Source organism: Hippoglossus stenolepis, chromosome 14, assembly GCF_022539355.2.
Source record: "Hippoglossus stenolepis isolate QCI-W04-F060 chromosome 14, HSTE1.2, whole genome shotgun sequence".
Classification (NCBI taxonomy): domain Eukaryota; kingdom Metazoa; phylum Chordata; class Actinopteri; order Pleuronectiformes; family Pleuronectidae; genus Hippoglossus; species Hippoglossus stenolepis.
In genome coordinates, this window is record NC_061496.1 from 14,594,087 (window position 1) to 14,613,165 (window position 19,079).

General features: G+C 42.8%; 1 protein-coding gene across 2 annotated transcripts in view; it reads left to right on the forward strand.

Moving 5' to 3' along the window:
• Positions 1-19,079, forward strand: part of LOC118121388 (voltage-dependent R-type calcium channel subunit alpha-1E) — a 91,299-nt gene that overhangs the window by 67,922 nt on the left and 4,298 nt on the right. Inside the window, exons 21-46 of one of the 2 annotated variants that reach the window (XM_035177222.2) lie at positions 2,597-3,520; positions 4,083-4,327; positions 5,379-5,490; positions 5,796-5,925; positions 6,673-6,732; positions 6,845-6,951; positions 7,165-7,176; positions 7,329-7,425; positions 8,441-8,601; positions 9,002-9,139; positions 9,772-9,973; positions 10,057-10,221; positions 10,963-11,073; positions 11,164-11,244; positions 11,366-11,551; positions 12,272-12,363; positions 13,178-13,337; positions 13,543-13,670; positions 15,642-15,738; positions 16,861-16,966; positions 17,065-17,172; positions 17,261-17,361; positions 17,649-17,755; positions 17,866-18,040; positions 18,431-18,559; positions 18,774-18,921. In XM_035177222.2, the coding sequence (XP_035033113.1) occupies positions 2,597-3,520; positions 4,083-4,327; positions 5,379-5,490; positions 5,796-5,925; positions 6,673-6,732; positions 6,845-6,951; positions 7,165-7,176; positions 7,329-7,425; positions 8,441-8,601; positions 9,002-9,139; positions 9,772-9,973; positions 10,057-10,221; positions 10,963-11,073; positions 11,164-11,244; positions 11,366-11,551; positions 12,272-12,363; positions 13,178-13,337; positions 13,543-13,670; positions 15,642-15,738; positions 16,861-16,966; positions 17,065-17,172; positions 17,261-17,361; positions 17,649-17,755; positions 17,866-18,040; positions 18,431-18,559; positions 18,774-18,921 (4,082 nt within the window). Of the gene's footprint in view, positions 1-2,596; positions 3,521-4,082; positions 4,328-5,378; positions 5,491-5,795; positions 5,926-6,672; positions 6,733-6,844; positions 6,952-7,164; positions 7,177-7,328; positions 7,426-8,440; positions 8,602-9,001; positions 9,140-9,771; positions 9,974-10,056; positions 10,222-10,962; positions 11,074-11,163; positions 11,245-11,365; positions 11,552-12,271; positions 12,364-13,177; positions 13,338-13,542; positions 13,671-14,861; positions 14,959-15,641; positions 15,739-16,860; positions 16,967-17,064; positions 17,173-17,260; positions 17,362-17,648; positions 17,756-17,865; positions 18,041-18,430; positions 18,560-18,773; positions 18,922-19,079 lie in introns of both variants that reach the window. The other variant, XM_047343199.1, reaches the window with a different exon arrangement.

Here is a 19,079-nt window from a genome sequence, read left to right on the forward strand (position 1 = left end):
TGGTTAATAATAATGCAGAGCAGTTATAGAGGAAGGTTAAGGGTCGTCATGTAACACGTCACTTGAAGTTTGACTCAGTATTTGTTTCTGTCCCACCAGAGACTTATTGATAGACTGAAAGGCCTCCTGTCAAACCTCTGCCTGCTCGCAGCGCTGCAATCTTCTCCTAATTGAAGTCTATGTCTCCATGGTTACTGGTTCCATACCAGGGGTGGGAGGTGCCTGTAGTGTTGTCATGGAGACAGGGTTACTCAGTGTCCAAATTAGCATGGTGGGTCCGTTACAGTAAAACAGTAAAGTGGATGTTGTGGCTGTATAGGAGAAGTAAAACTAAGTGTGTGCAGGCTCTGATCTGTTGTCTCACTTGTGGAAGGTTTGATTCCTAAGGTAACGTGACCTTTTCTCAGTGTCCAGCTTCCTGCCACAGTGGATTGCTTCATTACTCAGTGCATCGTTATAGGTGCTGGACGTGCATGTGCATGCACACGAGTGGGGACGTCTGGTTCAGCAAACAAGCACTTTGTTGCATGTGCATGTGGAAGGTTTCAGAAGTTAACATTTTATCACACAGACCTTATGTTCCTTCTTTCTTTTTTCTCTTTCTTCCTTTCTTTCTCTTTCTGTCTTTCTTTCTTTCTGTCTTTATCACTTTTGTTACTTCCTTCCTTTCTTTTTGTTCCTTCCTTCCTTCCTTCCTTCCTTTCTTACTTCCTTACTCCCTCTCTCCCTTCCTTCCTTTCTTCCTTCCTAACCTTCCCTCCTTCCTCAACGCCTTTGTTGCCATTTTCTCGAAACTTCCTGCACATAAATGAACTGAAGGATCAGACCGAACCAGGAGGAGAACCAGGGCAGAAAGTGAAAGTGTAGCAGTGGTTTAGTGTCAGTTGAGCGAGCTGAGGGTCAGGCCCTTGTCAGAGCCCATAGAGGAGACTGGAATACCTCAGGGTCGTCTGGGCCGGCATCTGTATTCAGAGAGGACACTGTGAACTTTAAGGGCTCCTGGTCTCAACTCTGATGTCAGCTGTGAAACCCCACAAGTACTTGCCCCAGGTGACCTTCAAGCAACTTGCATGACAGCATTTGCTCAGTAAAGAAAAGAGACGGAGAGAGAGATGCTGCATGTTGGTGGCTGATGATCATTTCACCTTGGGATTGCATGTATCTGGTCAGCATGATTACAGGAAGAAAAACCGTAGTTGCACCCACGCTCACGGAGAATGCATCAAATCATACGAAAACTGTAATATCTGGATCGTGTTTTCAGTGTGTGTGTCTTCGATCGCTTGCCTCAAATGCTCTTGAGCATTTTGAATATTTTAGCGCATTATTTTCTGAAGCTGCGCACATGGATTTCCTGACTTTGGCTTTACGAGCATGTCCTGAAGGAATGCAAGTGTGTGAGTGAGGTGGCAGTGGTGTTCAGAGCTGCATCCCAATGTGGTGGCTTTTGTACAAAGGGTATTTAAACATGTTCTCTTACCCCCCATCTCTATGTTTTCTACCCATACTGTAACCCAGACTGTCTTTTAATGATGTCTTCTATCAATGTTGTGCTGACTGTTATGTTTATGAATGTGTTTTAACTGTTTCTAACCCTGTTACCATCTTGTTTGTTAATGTGCCGCTTGGCTCCAATGGAGACACACACCAAAGCAGAGAAAGTCCAGTTTTTTAATTTATGATCGCTTCATTGCAAATGTTTAAAGAAGAGATGAGAGAAGTAATTCAGTTGCGAACCGAATGCATCATGTTGCAGTTAAGTATAAAATTAATATTTAATATGTGCGTGTAGTCTTCTAAAAGAGCAGCTCTAGCCTTCGGCGATGAATAACAAATGGAGAACATCTAGTAAATGCCATTAACATTGTGCGTAGTCGTTCTCGTGACGTGGTATTTGTGTGAAAGGCCAGGTTACGATCTCTGAGGACCGTTTGCTGTGTGTGTGTCTCCTGGCCCTGTTTTGTCTCTGCCCACAAAAGCACTAATGTCTTGTTTTCAACCAATCGCTCATTGATAACACGGACCACACAAGAGTCCTCGACTCCAGTAAGTAACACTGTCTGCCCTGCTCTCTGAATTTCTTTCTTACGCCTGCCTGATTTTCTTAAATGGGGTAAAATGTCCCCGACTCATTCTGTCGTCATGCTCTGTTCACGCTCTGTCCTGTACCTCCCAACTCTCAGAACTACACATTTCTTATATCTATTCCGCTGATTTCATTCTGCTTCATGCTCTTGTTGTTATAAAAGTCACACAACAGTCCCAGGCTTTGTTAATGTATCACCCAACATCCCCATTGATCCAGTAAATTACTTCATGTTGAGATGAATATGCTTTTTTTTTTACTGTTGTTGATAAACCAGTCAAACATCAGACCAAAGCACCTGCTCTGTACTGTGATTCTAAGTTTTTGATGCAAGTGTTTTGATTGATAATTTAATTAAAACTTTTTATAGTAGAATTTTAAGTCTGAAACCGAACAAACTAATTTCAAACCTGGATGAATAAAGTCTTAATCAACCGTGTGTATGAAACGTGACACTGAATTTAGTAAATTCTCTGCTTCTGACATCATGTCTTGTCTTTCTCTTCTCAGGGGAAGCCGTAGGAGGCGGCCCTACCTGTACAGGAAAAGAGCAATCCACCGCAGCCGCCCCACCTACTCCTGCTCCCTGGAGGAGGCGCAGGGCAGCATCAGGGAGGGCCGCCCACCCCCACCACTCAATCCCTCTAACTCTTTCATGTCCAGGGGAGAGAGGAGAAAAAGGATGACCATGTCAGTTTGGGAGCAGAGGACCAGCCAGCTGCGGAGACACCGGCAGATGTCCAGCCGAGAGATCCTGTTCAGCGGCCCCAGCGAGGAGAAGGACGGGCCTCCTGCCTCAGCCCAGGCCCAGCTCGGACACCCACTGTCGCTGCACCGCAAGGCCATGCAGAATACGCCGTCTGGGAGTTTGAAACGCCCGGCAGATCCCTTAGCATCACCAGCCAAGAACCAGGCTACCTCCATGTCTGTGGATAAGCCTCTTGGAGCCGACCTCTCTGGTGACATACCTGAAACCCCCATCACGGTCCCCGAGTCACTGGACCCCACAAATGAGCCTCTGCCTGATGCCTCTGTGTCTCTGACCATACAAGAGCCTTCAGAATCAGAGACCGTCTCTGAGAGTAAAACACTGGGTGTTAATCAGAGTCACAACACCTTCAGCGAGCGCAGGAGCCCCAGATTGAATGGTGATCGCCAGCACAGGGCAGTGAAGAAGTTCAGACCACCAGATAACATTGACATGCTGACTCCTGAGATGGGAGGTCTTAGCGGGATCAGGGCCAGGAGGGCGGCGCATCACGGTGACCATAAGAGTGGAGCCAAAAGTCGGGGGTCATCTCCCGAGAACGAAAGCCATTTGGCAAGTCGCTCGGTCAGCAGAGAGAGGAAGAGAAACCCCAGGAAAGTAGAGGAGAAGGAGGTGGAGACCAAAAAGGAGGAGGAGGAGGTGGTGTCCAAACCTGAGGAGAGCAGGTGAGACAAGACAAAGATGTTTGTTTGGCAAATAGACTGTAAATAAAGATGGACGACACGTCTCCACTTCCTCCTCCAATTAAAACCAAACTGGCTGTGAAAATCAACACTTAATCAATCATCCGAGTGATATCAACTACCTAAAATGACAGAAACATCCTCGAGAGAGAAATGTATTTGACCTGTAGGCTATTTTAACTTTAATTTGCCTCATCAGTTAACATGGTGGAGGTTTGTGACCTGTACCGTAGCCAGCCACCAGGTGGCGCACAAGATGGTTTGTCTCTACTTTTGGGGAGCTGTCTTGTCTATGGTTTAGCAGTAAGTTTCATCCTTAATAATCAGATAAACTAAAGTCAAGAGAGACGGATTTCAAGTAGAGAGAAGGATAAGATACAGAAAAGTTTCTGGGTCAGATTAATACCTGGATATCATATTTCTATGTTTATTACCAGTGATTTTTAGTGATGTGATCTTCTTTTCAAGCCTATAGATTTGTCCCCCTACAACTGTACTATTGTATGTGTCTTTATGAATCCAACGTTTATTTCTGTATCTGCAGACAGGTTGAAGGGGAAGAAGGAGACATAAACCCCCCAGATGACCAGCAGAGCAGCACCGGTGACCCGTGTCCTCAGAAGCAAGACGAGCTTCTCCAGCAATCAGACCCTTCTCCACCGGCCGTCCCAGAGGACGACAAAGAAGAGAAGGAGGCAGAGCAGGAAGAGGACAAATCTCAGCTCAGCTCCACTGTCGTCATCGAGATGCCCAGTGCAACTTTATGTCTGGAGCTCTCTACAATCACAGGTGCTGGTGCAGTTGTTGTGGGATTCCAGTTGCTTCCTGGTAACATTAGTAAGGGATTTGTGACATTACTGCCTTGACTTCACTGCAGCCCTGTCACCTAGAATAAGTGGAATTCAGACCTGCTCACATGACACCTCGTTGTCTTCACGATTTGGTGACTGAGTTGTGCTCCTGTAAATGAATCTGTCAATTGCTGCGGCACCTGTAGCTGACAGTCTGTTTCCTTAGTGACGACCTTCCCAGCTTTTGGCTTCAAAAATCTATTACTTTTTATCTCTTTTTAAAGAGAAGGTTTTCACCGCCGGCTATTTTTGTCATCATCATTTTTGATGTATGAGCAATTTTGCTTTCAGTACTGACAGTTATTTGAGTGGAAGTAAAGGGGTCAGAGGTGGTGTCATAGGATTTCAAAATAAAACATATCCTTGCAGGCTTCATATAATCTGATTTAGATGTTAAAAATACAGCACAATCATTAAAAATTTTTATATCTCCAGATAAAAAAACATACTTACCTGCTTCCTATCCATGTCTAGTTAAATTGTACCTGTGTCCAGACCCGTAAATATATGCAAATATATTTTTAACCCTTGCACAACTTTTTCTCAGGTTCCCAACATGGTGCAGGCTCGACTCTTTTACTCTTACATGGGACAGGATTCATTTAATTAGAGGGCTCCTCAATCTAAGCCCTTCCCACATCTCACATATCACTGGATGAACAAATACTTTCTGAGCTGTCAGCCATGTTTAATTCTCAAACTGGCAAAAACAAAGCCGCTGTTGTAGAAATGTCACATTTCTCCTAAACTCTTGAGAACATTTAGTTTCTGAATGAATCTGAACAAAAGGAATACATCAGAGTCTTGTTCATTTTATATCTATCACACTTAGTTTGAAATTGTAGCCCCCAGAGTTCAAGCTTTTTGAGAAGCAGTGAGTCACATCACCATCTGAGTCGGTTCCCATTTAGTTCACTGATACAGAACTGTCTTCTCAGACTATCGTAGTCGGAAATATATATAATATGACTTCTCCTGACCTCCTCTAGTGAACAGCAAGGATCCTGAAATCTGTAAGTCAGAGAAGGAGGAGGCCGAGGCCACAAATCCTGTCAACACTGTGACTCCAAACAGCATGTTCATCTTCAAACCTGACAACCCGTAAGTGGCTGTTCACTCTCGCCTCTCACAGGAAACTGAGTTTTACAGTTTTTCTTAATGGAGCAGACTTTTCACAGACATCCTCATAGCAGTGCAGAGTCCTTAGGGATACGTTTCAAGAGAATATTGTTGTGATAAAGAGTAATGGCCGTTCAAACGTGGTGTTCAGAGTTTTGTCTATTTAGTTTAGATTTGCTGCACACTATCTATGCTGTTTACTCCTGCTGCCATTAACTTCCAGCCAGCCTAAGCCTGCACAGTCTTATGTGGTACCTGACCTCACTCTGCCATCTGCTCCCCCTCAGGGTGCGTCGAGCATGTCACTACGTGGTGAACCTCAGGTACTTTGAAATGTCCATCCTGCTGGTCATAGCTGCCAGTAGTATAGCTCTGGCTGCTGAGGACCCTGTGGCTACCTCCTCTGACTGGAATAAGGTATATGCTCCCATTTATCTGTTTAGTAAGTCATGTGTCTGACACAGGGACAGCTGTAACATTAATAACTTTATATGAGCTGGAATATTTCTGCTGGTTCAGTGACGACCATCGCCCGAATCAATATTAACTCCTAAGATTGATTTCAATCACCCTTTATCTGTGCCTCGGGCCTCATAGCTGTTTTCATCAGTGCTAAACAGCCAAAGTGCCATAAAGAAAAAAAAAATTATTCCAAAAAACATTCCTTAAATTGCTTTGCAAAAGGTTGCTAATGTGAGTTGATGGGAGGCAATTAGATCGGTGATGAGTGAGGTGAATGAAGTGTGAGGCACTCTGAGCCTGCTTGTTTATGGGAGGTTAATTATCTTGTGCTGTATTATCATCAGAGACTGTTTCTTACTAAACCTCAAGCTGAGAGTCTGAAGTAACGACTCAGACTCAGAAATCAACCAGTAGAAATTCCAAATTGTTACAAACGCTCAGTTCAACCCATGAACCGATTCGATTTTTTTGGTGGTCAAAGGTCACGGTCTCTGTGACCTCACGAAACACATCTTTGGTCTTGTGACTGCAACATCTTAGGAACATCTTGAGGGAATTTCTTCAAATTTGGTACAAACATTCACTTGAGCTCAAGGTGGCGATTCTAGTTTTGCTGAATAACTGATTTCTATTTTTTGTGTTAAATTATTTTATTTTCTAATTTTTCTCTTTGACTCTTCCTCTGTCTCTCACATGTTGCAGGTTCTGCGTTATTTTGATTATGTTTTTACTGGAGTCTTCACATTTGAAATGATAATTAAGGTGAGTTACTGTGTAAAGATGGTGCGCTAATGATGTCATTTGATGAGATGATTGTAAAAAGCTATGGAGCCACAGAAACTCTCTCAGGGACTCAAAGTTGTGTCGTCCTCAGATGATTGACCAGGGTCTGATCCTCCATGACGGCTCCTACTTCAGAGATCTGTGGAACGTCCTGGACTTCATCGTCGTGGTGGGAGCACTGGTGGCCTTCGCCCTCACGTCAGTCACATGACTTATTTTAACTATCACTAATCACTCATTATATTTGTAATCATCAAATTGTCTTTAAATCATATCTCATTTTGCTTTCAGTCTGTAAACTAAAGGTGTAGTCTTCTCTTCCATTCGTTTTCTAACTGTTGATATATGTGTCCCTCTCTCCTGTTTTTCCTTCATCCGTGGATGGTGCCCCCCTGTGGGACGGACAAGCAGCAATGTGTTGGGGTAAAAGTTCACTTAGAGATTTTAGCGTCTTTAAACATGCAATATTCAGAGTATAACTTGTGTAGAATAAGTCAGATTCAACTTAATAGAAAGATGAATAAACACATTTACAGTGCTTCTATGTGTGATACACTCTCTGTTGTGCTGCACAGAAATAACAAAGGACGGGACATAAAAACCATCAAATCTCTGCGAGTGTTGCGTGTCCTCAGACCCCTGAAGACCATCAAGAGACTTCCTAAACTCAAGGTCAGACATGTTCCATCTCTATTTGTGTTATTTGTATAATTCTGACAGCATTTGCCATTATGAGCTACTTGATAAAAAGGTTTTACAAAATACTACTCTAGGTGATCAAAGCAATACAAATATCAAACAGGTTGTACCAAGTGCACTTGAATGCATATGTATATACTAGTATTTGTATAGCACCCATAACGTTAACATATTAGTGGTCCTTCTCACCACAGTGTCCACACACACACACACACACGTGCATACACACACACCGACAGGAACCAACCCTATGACCTCCTTCAGAGCAGGGACAGGACAAGTAGACAGACAAGGTGATAAACCATGAGGTAACAAACTGGGATCATTAGACCATGAAGATGTGTTGTCAGGGGCCTAACATCACACGTGGACGAGGAGAGGACAGAGGAGAGAGAGAGAGAGAGAGGGCAGAGGAGCGAATATAAAGAAGCTAAAGAAACCTGGTAGTTAAAAAGGGGAGGAGAGGGTTAGATGTGAAAGTGGGATTTGATATGGAGGGGGAAGACTAATACCAATCTCTTAGAAATATATTAAACAAATATACATGTCAAATTTCAATTACCTGAAGGGCCTTTCACGCTTTTACATATTCTATATCCATATATATCCATAAACTAAAACTTGCATATTCTTTATATATGACTGGAGAGCATTCCTCAAAGCTATAGGCTACATGTCATGTATTATCTTAACAGCAGCAGCCAGTTTCTCTTCAGACCATGAAAAAAAAAAAAAGTTTCTGTTTTTACAACTCTTAAAAATATATTGTTGGCAAAGGATTTAAATTTATTTGCCGTGTTGTCTGAAAAATGGACGATAAAAACAACAAGCAAAGTCCCAACTGGACGATAACATAACTTTGATAACATGAATGAAAACATGGATTACTGCTAATCTTGATAGTTTTATGTGGAGAAGATGTGAAAATGAAATATCTGAAGCCCTGCAGCTTTTATTTCCTCTTATCCCATTTCTCTTCCTCCTCCAGGCGGTCTTTGACTGCGTGGTGACGTCTCTGAAGAACGTCTTCAACATTCTCATTGTCTACAAACTTTTTATGTTCATCTTTGCCGTCATCGCTGTGCAGCTCTTTAAAGGGAAGTTTTTCTACTGTACTGACAGTTCGAAGGACACGGAGAAGGACTGCCAGTAATACTCCTTTACTTCTTTCAGTACTTCCTCCCTACTTTGTTGTTTATTTACTTCCATCTGTCTCCATTTTTATGTTTGTCACTTCCTGTATTTTCCTTTCTTCATTTTTTGTTCACTTTTAATTTAAAAAAATGTTATACTAACTTTCTGGTTCTTTATTCATTTCCTACTCTCCCTCTCTTACTTCTTCTTTCCCTAACTATTTCTTTCTTTCTTTCTTTAATCATTTAATCAATTCATTATTTTATGGGTTGATATTGTTTAACTGTATTTGTTTTGTGGCTCCATGTCTCCTGAAGCTTGACACTAAAGAGAATAAACCCTTTTATGCTCTCTATATATATTCTGCACTTAATGTGTTTATAGTCTGATGCACCTCTGCTGTGTGCTGCTGCAGGGGTTACTACATCGACTACGGGAAGGACAAGAAAGAGGTGAAGAGAAGAGACTGGAAGAGACACGAGTTTCACTACGACAACGTCATCTGGGCTCTGCTCACCCTCTTCACTGTTTCCACTGGAGAGGGATGGCCTCAGTGAGTCCAGTTCCAATTCTCATGCTCATCAGAGTTTATCAGCAACATTCTAACATATTGCTCATATTTTCATAATGCTCAAATCTGACCTTTATATGGAGAATTATCATATTTAGTAATATTAAATTAATTTGACAACTAATTAATTTTAATTAATTAATGTTGCAATTATGTTTTGCACAATTAGATTACACAAATGTTCAATTATCAGTGCTTGTGGATTTGAACTGTTCCAACCTTTGTTAATGAACTGCTGCTATCAAACGACATCCTCGTCCAAATGACATATTAGTATTTGAGCCTCACTCCAGTGAACAAATACATTACAAATACACATACTTTCAACCTTGTGATAGCTGTCGTAGCACATATTTAGTTTTTACATTAAAAAAAAGAGAAAGTTTAAAACATTAAAACATCATTTGTTTTAAATAAAGTAATAAGATTATAATTTTCTATTCTTCATCAAAGTAAAATTAGGGAAATGAATGAGTCTGGTGTAATTTCAGTAAAATTGATTTATAAAAATTATTTATATTTATGTTTTTTTATTCACTAATAACTGACTGATAAACTGATGAACCTTTTCACTGTTGCTCATGCGTGTTACCATCGTGTCTCTGTTCTCTCAGGGTCCTGCAGCATTCAGTGGACGTGACCGAGGAGGACAGAGGGCCAAGCCACGGCAACAGGATGGAGATGTCAATCTTCTACGTCATTTACTTTGTCGTCTTCCCTTTCTTCTTCGTCAACATCTTCGTGGCTCTCATCATCATCACCTTCCAGGAGCAGGGGGATAAGATGATGGAGGAGTGCAGCCTGGAGAAGAACGAGGTGAGGAAAGATTCTTCCTGTCCAGGATAGCTGCCATGTCTCCTATATATTCCTCTTCACTCTCTCTCTCTCCTGTATTTCAGAGGGCGTGCATAGACTTTGCAATCGGCGCCAAGCCCCTGACCCGATACATGCCGCAGAACCGTCACACGTTCCAGTACCGTCTCTGGCATTTTGTGGTGTCCCCCTCTTTTGAGTACACTGTCCTGGCCATGATCGCTCTCAACACCATTGTGCTGATGATGAAGGTGAGGAAGATGAAGCAAAGACATTAAAGACCTAAATAACTGAACTCTAATAAGACCTGAACCTGTCGTTCTCTGTCTGCCCCCACTCCTGAACATGACACATACTTTTTTCACACAACCCTGTTTGCTAATAGGAAAAAAACTCACCTTGTGTCGCTTCTCGGCAACATCTTCTGTTATGAACCTGCGACTGTTAACACTTTGGGTTTAAAATAAGCCCAGATGTGTCACTCCTGACGGTGCAGAACCTGAAGTGTCCTTTTTTGGAAGCACCACCTCAACAAACTGTGATGTTTGCTTTTGGATCGGCTGATGTTTTAGTTTTTTCCACCACTCACGCTGCACAATTTATTTCCTGAACTTGCCTTTTCTCGGGCTGCGCTGCTCGTTCAGACAGACGGACAGAAAGACACGGGGTGACTCAGCCTGTATTAAATATTGATCTATAATGTCCAGGGGCTGCTATTTAGCATGACCTCATTAACGTTGGCTGCCGCCCCCAGAGGAATGACTCCTTTTATAGTGCGACAGATGAGAGGTGCAGAGACTGAGGCAGGATTTATGGGTCTGGAGGAATCTTCCATCAACCTGGAGATCTGCTGGGTGCAGGGCTGAGGTTCACTGATATCAGCCTGGTATCATGAGGTTGGGCTGCAGTGAACTGTTTAGGGAATGTTCCATTTTTATCTCACTTGTAGCCCAAATTTCCTGGTTTCATTTCTGCCCCCTTTCTATTTCCAGTATTACTCTGCACCGCCGGCGTACGAGGCCGTGCTGAAGCACCTGAACACAGCCTTCACCGTTCTCTTCTCTGTCGAGTGTGTCCTCAAGATCATGGCCTTTGGCTTTCTGGTGAGAGCAAAAGGGCAGAAATGCAACGTGAATGTGACTTAAAGATCCTCTTAGGAAATGACTCCAAGTGTCTCCTTCATATTTCTGCAGAACTACTTTCGAGACACGTGGAACATTTTTGACTTTATCACCGTCTTGGGCAGCATCACTGAGATTGTGGTGGACCTGCAGGTAATAAGTAAAACATGATATCGACAGACTTGAACATTGGGTGAAAGTCTGATTTATATTCTGTTCTCTCCCCAGGACAGTTTTACCTTTATCTTTCAATATGTTTCTGTCCTTTTACCAGTCTATTGACACGTTCAACATGAGTTTCCTGAAGCTGTTCCGAGCTGCTCGTCTGATCAAGCTGCTGAGACAAGGCTACACCATCCGGATTCTTCTGTGGACCTTCGTCCAGTCCTTCAAAGCCTTGCCCTACGTCTGCCTGCTCATCGCCATGCTCTTCTTCATCTACGCCATAATTGGCATGCAGGTCAGAGGGAGTAAAGAAGGAGACACGATAAGTCTCTGTCTCTCTGCAGAGACGGTTTTCAGCTTGCTACATTTTGGGTTATTTTTTCCTGTCTGTATTCAAGAGCGTGGTCTTTCAGGTTGAGAGCAGGTCTTACTGATTTCATGTTCAGATTTTGTAAGGCTTTCACTCAAAACCCTGCAATTGCAACTGTAAAGGCCCCTGGGCTTGTGCCTAGATTTGCTCTGCTTGTGCTCAAACATTTTTCCATTTTCATTTGTCAACACGACATTTGGCATCCAATTAGTGGTGGAATTTTGAGTTGTTGCACAAAAAAAATCAAATATCAGAGGACAAATCAGAAGCAGCAGAAGTTTTACACATGCGCACAAAAGCAGCGTGAGCACTGGGAGAAGAGCTCAAGCTGGAGCGCTGGAATTTTATCCAAGCAACTAAATATATGAGTGCACGTTTTGATCACAAGCAGAGCAAGTCTAAAAACAAACAGGAGCTATTTGAGTGCAAGCGCATTTAGGGATTCAGGGGAAAGTACAAAACCTAAACATGAAAAAGTCCTGCTCTCAAACTGGAAGACCACGCTCTAGAATAAAGATAAGAAAAAAACCCTCACAACAATCCAGCCTCCTTTAGCATCACAAGTTAATTTGTTTCATGGTGAAAATTCCATCTTAAATGCTGAAGATTTCCATGGTGTTGCAATTGTGTGTTTGTGTGCATCAGGTGTTTGGGAACATTAAGCTGAACGAGGAGACTCACATCAACCAGCACAACAACTTCAAGTCCTTCAGTTGTGCTCTGATGCTGCTCTTCAGGTAGGAAACTGTGGCATCTGCTCCAGTCGGAAACTCTACACACTGAATTCTCTTCATAATCCAGCAGATTTGTTTCAGTGCTTTCGACAAGTTAGTATCTTAGTGTTAAATTGAGACCCAGCTGTGATCAACCGCTCCTCTTGATTTGCTACACTTGGTTCACTAAGTAACACGTTTTTTAATGTCGTCTGAATCGCGTTGCTAGGTTACATTAGAAAGACTTTGCTCTCCAAGTGCCCAAGGGGCTACTCAGTGTCGAGAGGAGATTCATGCTGCAGTCTACCATTTACCTCTTGAGCAAATATATTTACAGAACAGGTAGAATGATCAGTTATTGTTATAATAAGTGTTTATATTGTGTTTATTTTCCCACATTGAAGGTGCAATTTTGTTCTCATATGACATGAAGGAAAAACATTTACATAAAATCGCACCCCCTCAGTTTTGATTGCAGTAAAGCTAAAAATACAAAAGCAACAGTGACATTAAATTAAATCAGAATTGTGACATACAGTATGTAGTGTACATGTGTGTGTCTAACTACACAACCACATCTCAGGTTCAGAGCTGGTTACTAAAACTGACTCTGAGCTGGAGGTGCGAGTCCTCATGCTTTGATTGCTCCTGCCAAAGCAGACGCAACTGTGCATACACTGAGAGCTGGATGACTTAAACTCCTCGTGTGTGTGTGTGTGTGTGTGTGTGTGTGTGTGTGTGTGTGTGTGTGTGTGTGTGTGTGTGTGTGTGTGTGTGTGTGTGTGTGTGTGTGTGTGTGTGTGTGTGTGTGTGTGTGTGTGTGTGTGTGTGTGTGCAGGAGTGCCACGGGGGAATCATGGCAGGAGATCATGTTGTCGTGTCTGGGGGGGCGGCAGTGCGAGGCGGACCCTTCTCTCACGTCAGAGCAGGAGGGCGGCTGCGGCTCTGACTTTGCCTATTTCTACTTTGTCTCCTTCATCTTCTTCAGTTCCTTCCTGGTAAGAAAGGCACTAAATGTGAATACTATTGTTTAACTTCAAACAAGGATAACTTGTGTGTTAGCAAATATTGTCACCTGGAGCTTAACCATCTGTCAAGAGAAGCTGAACTGCACTTATCATTGTCTCATGCTGTATTTTCTTGTTTAAATGTTTGAATAAACATCAAGGCCTCTCCGCCCTCTGCTGTTTGTCTTCTGTCCAGATGCTGAACCTCTTTGTGGCTGTGATCATGGATAACTTTGAGTATCTGACCAGAGACTCCTCCATCCTGGGCCCTCACCACCTGGATGAGTTCGTCCGGATCTGGGGGGAGTATGATCGTGCTGCCTGGTCAGTGTTTCCAACAACAGTGCAGTCTGTGAACGCACAATTTTAACCCTAACCCCTAATCCTTGACACAAGATACATGGTGATACAGACACTGTGTAGTTAATACAATTACACAAAAAACATGTATAGTAAGTTAGTACAATGCATAAACATATATCCATGGATGAATGCAACTACATTGCTCTTGGTAGATATTTTGGAACTTCTTAAATTATTTTCACACCTATGCTGCAGCCAGCCACCAGGAGGCAATCAAGACGCTTTAGGTTCACTTATGGGGGGTTGGCATGTCACCCATCTTTATATACACACTCCAGCGTCACACAACACACTGCACTTGACTGAAGCCGTCACCTACAACATATTACCATAAAACCTGGATATACTTGTTATAGCTTCATTCACCAAGGACACAGAAAAACATGAATTTATCTCATTGACACTAAACAAAGAGCAAATAGGTCCTTTATCAGTAGTGATACACATGGTTCAGACACTACGCCTTATGTTCATGTCAAATGGATACTGTGGTACAATTAAGAAAGACTTTATCCCTGTAAATAAAGTTACAGCTACTGTATATTGTCGATATGAATAAAATATATATCTCTGTTAGACACCAGTCTATCACAGTGTTGACTGAGGCCAGTACATCTTTCCTATTCATTGGAAAAAGTGCTCTCAAGCTGCTTTCAGACATGCACTGAAATCTGCCATTTTTTGGAGGGGTTGTATATGAGAATGCGAATATCAGCCATGTGCACCAGACATTTCTGGAACTTTCCCTGCCAGCCCTGAGTAAAAGTTTGTAAAATGTCAGCGTGAGGCCATGTGAGAATGCAGCAGGAAAATTCCCAGCGAGCGAGTGGGCGTCCAGATGACGTTTCTTACACTCGCTTGCTGCGTTCGTCACGTGAGGAAGACGAAGTCCGGAAAATCTGGAGTTCATATCTGAAAACAGCTTCAGATTTTCGGTACCCACTGTTATGAAACAATATAATTTTCATGTGTTCACCACAGAGTGAAAAAAGTTTGATTTAATATTGTATATAGTAAGATGTCTTAAAACTGCTGCATTTATATTTTCTCATCTTTACACCAGAGAACTGACTCCGTTTAGGTCATTTCACTCTTCTTGTGAACTAAGAGGCTCCAATGACAAACAACTAAAGACATGTATGTTCTTTCCAGTGGTAGGATGCACTATAAGGAGATGTACAAAGTTGTACGCACTATCTCACCTCCCCTGGGCTTTGGAAAGAACTGCCCCCACAGGGTGGCGTGCAAGGTTTGGTTCCCCCCAACGTCAAGAACCACTCCCTCCTGTCCTTGCTCTCCTTCCCTTCACTAACTGTTACCTCAGGAAGTAACAAACCCTCAGGGTTTGTTACTCAGGTCAAAGAATGACTCCAGTCTCAGGATACTAAGGCACAGGATGTCCCTCATTCATCCAGAATTATGAAAAATACATACTTTAAATCAAAGCATTTTTTGAATGATTAAACTTTGGATTTTGGATGAATTTGAGGGAAGCCGGTCTCTTTCTATCTTTTGGATCTGGTTTTTAAATGTGTTATAACCCTCTGGAACTCATACAGCACTACAGAACGCAAGTATTAGACAGTAGTACCAGATCCAGGCTGTCATTCCTTTGCTCATCCTGTCCGAGGTTTTCTCCTTTCCCAGATTTCTATGTGCTGTTGGCAGCATAGAAAGAATAGAACCTGTTTTGTTTCTCCTACGTTTGCTCTCTCCTCCTGTGTGCTGCCTTGGAATAATCCTTTCTTTTGTATCTCCTCCATTCTTCTTCTTCTTCCTCTCTTTTACCCTCCCACCCCCTTCCTGCGTGACTCCTCCACCGTTATTCAATTTCTGCTCCACCTCCAACATCATCCCTCTCCCTTCCTCTCCTCCCCTCCTTCTCCCTCCCCTCTCTCATCCCCCATCTTCATGGCTACCTGGCGCCCCCAGTGGTCGTATCCATTACACAGACATGTATGAGATGTTGACCCACATGTCGCCACCTCTAGGCCTGGGCAAGAAATGCCCCTCCAAGGTGGCCTATAAGGTAGACTAAACGCTGGAGAGTAACAGGCACTGCCTTCATGTGTTAACCAATGAGGAAAAACACTGTCTGTGTCTTATGTTGGAAAAGCAAAGCATTTTTTTCTGTTGATCACATGATGCAGTTTTGCTTGTTCCAGTTCCAGTATTTTTCAGTTTATCAGATATATATCGCTGCAGTAATGATTTGGCTGTTTTTGCTTTGCATCTTGGCAGAGAAATAAGACGTCGTTTTCTGTTTGCTGTGACCTGCTGACAGAGTCTCGGTGGAGTTTATTTTTCAGAGACTGTAGTTTAACGAGAGCGCAGAACTTCTAATTGCTAAAATCTTGTCACTTGTAGGAGACTGCTGTTGTCGGATTTTCTCACGTCGTTCATACTTCTCCTTTTCTGACACGTATCTGTCTGCATGTGCCTCCTGCCACATGTGTGTGTTGTTTGAGTGAGTTTGTGAGCTTGCAAGCATGTTCCATCACAGACGAACGCCATGCTCTTATTGCACAGTGTGTTGTGTGAGTCTGTCCTCTTTTATGAAACTTACATTATCTGCAGATTCTGAGCAGGAGGACAGGAGAGGACATGCGTAAAGATTCCTTTGTTTGGTATTTGTTCAAAATAATTGTCTTCTATCTAAAAAGAAGACACAGGAAATAATGACACGCCTGCCCTCTCTGTACTCATGTATCTATTGGGGTAGTTTAGTTGAAGTTGTACAGCTTTGTGAAATTGTGGGTGAAATGGAAACGCTCTTGTCAAATTAGTACCGATGACCAGAAAGACCATGGTGGCTCATATGCTCTTCTTTTTTTGCTTTGAAATCATGAAGGAACAAGAATGGAACTAAGTGTTCATACCTCTGTCAAGGCCCAACGGTCCTCTTATGAAACCTCATTTGAATTCACTAGATCTCGATTTGTTCTTGGATCTGCACCAAATGTCACACGCTCGTATATATTAGTCAGTAATCAAGAACCATGAATAATTCTCGGAGAAATCAATGAAAATGTATCATGAGCCACCACAGCCGTTCTGGGATTTCTACTATTTCAGTTCTATTATTCTTTTATTATTGTTTGTTGTCGTCCTGGGTTGTGACTGACTTTTACTCTTCCTCTGCTGCCATCAGAGACTCGTCCTGATGAACATGCCTGTGGACGATGACATGTCCGTCCACTTCACCTCCACCCTCATGGCCCTCATCCGCACCGCGCTGGAAGTCAAGATAGCCAGAGGTTAGGCCGAATATCCAAAACACACATCCAATGTGATGCGAAATGTGCTTAAACTATAAGGCTTTTTGTTCCCTCTTGTCTCTGCTGTGCGTTTCCAGGTGGAGAGGACAGAAACCAGATGGACCTGGACCTGCAGAAGGAGATCAGCGTCATCTGGCCTCATCTCTCTCAGAAGTCGCTGGACCTGCTGGTTCCCATTCACAAAGGTGACGTCAGCGATACACCTGCAACTTAACAAGACAACTCATATGCTGCTGTTAAGTGATCTGATTGCTTTTACTTTCTCCTCCTCAGCCAGTGACATGACCATAGGGAAGATCTATGCTGCCATGATGATCATGGACTACTACAAGCAGAGCAAGGCCAAGAAGCTCCGACAGCAACTGGAGGAGCAGGTCCCTTGTGTTACTTTTCTTGCTTTATTTATTTTCCTTACCAGCAATTTGGGGTTATTTTATTTCTACAAAGCATCCACTGATGTAGTCTTAGATTGTCGTAGAAGACATTTAAACTGATTGAAAGTCTGAGACTGCAGAATGTATTGCTACCACTTAACACAGAGTTTTAACTTATGCAAAAGCATTGATCTCATTCTTTATTAACTTTCATCCAAAGCCGTCCAGTGTTAAAACACAGCTATCTACTCATCTTTGATTTATTGTTTTCCCTTGTGTCCCCACAGAAACACGCTCCTATGTTCCAGCGTATGGATGCTTCCTCTCTGCCTCAAGAAATCCTATGCAATGCCAAATCCCTTTCATTTCTCAGACATGGTGCCGGATCTGCTCTGTAAATACTCACATTTTCCTCTCTTCACACAGTGCTGGTTTGTGGAGATAAAGATTTATCTGTATGTGTCTGCCGCAGTTGCCCTGCCCTGAGTCTTTGTGTCCTTTCAGCACCAGAGGAGGTTTTGTGGCGCTCAGCCCCATCTCCCCCCAAGAGATGTTCCTGCAGCCGCTGTCTCGTTCCCGGGAGGAGAAGGAGGAGGAGGAGGGCGACGACGACTACCGCTCACCCTACCTCCCTTACCTACACCCACATCATCACCACCACCACCATTTACACACACTGGTAACAATTTAGGAAATGTTTTCCAGAGATTACCCATTACCAAGTCACCCGTGGTATCTTGTCAAATACCAGTTGGTCAACCCTAAACTCATACACTAAATTACAAATAATATCAAAACTCCATGAAACAACTAATTTGTCTTTTTAGACAAAAGTATTTTATATATTTGGGAAGCCCAATGTACTGAGGCTTAAATCCTCTCCAGTGGCCCAGATTCAGGTTCCGACTTATGGCTCTTTGCTGCTCGTCTTCCCCTCTAAAATGCCCAAATATGTCTTTTTTAAAAGGCTTTTTTCGCAGTAGAATTGTGTCCACGCTTTGATTCTAGAGTCTTGGTATAAGATGTGAATAAATCCCACTCAGTCCTCCTCTCTGTGGTATTATTGTAGGTGCAGGACGTAGTGGAGTATAAACAGGTGATACAGCAGGCCAGGCAGGATCCAACAGTTGTTAAATCACCTCAGCGAACAGCATCGATCAGAGCGTCCTCCATGCCCAGACTGGCTGTTGATCCACAGGTAATAAAGACCTTCATTTAAACAAGTATTTAGTACTTTAAGAACTAGAGAGTGTAGTAAACTTGTATTTGCTGCCTGACTGCACTGGATTGTTTTCATCCTATGTGATCTGTATTTCATGGTTGCCTAACGGATTCCTCCTGTGATTGTTTGTTTGTGTGTGTGTCTGTGTGTAACTGTGTGTGTCTGTCTGTGTGTGTTGGTGCGTGTGTAGCCTGGCTTGTCAGCAGACAGTAAGCTGATGAAGCGCTCCTTCTCCACCATCGGAGACCAGTGTGTGAACGGCCTGTGGCAGGAACAACACTCTCTGGAGAGAGTCAGTCCAGACGACACGTACCGACCCCGACAGAGGAGCTACAGAGGTCACCTGACACGTATCACTTCCCACAGTCTGATTCATATTCATAGTCATGTTCCATCCCGAAGAGAAAAGTTTGATATCTGAAAAAAAAAAAACTTGGAAAAGAATACAGGAATATAAATTTGCTAAATACGTTTATCTTTTACAAACCTCAAAGTA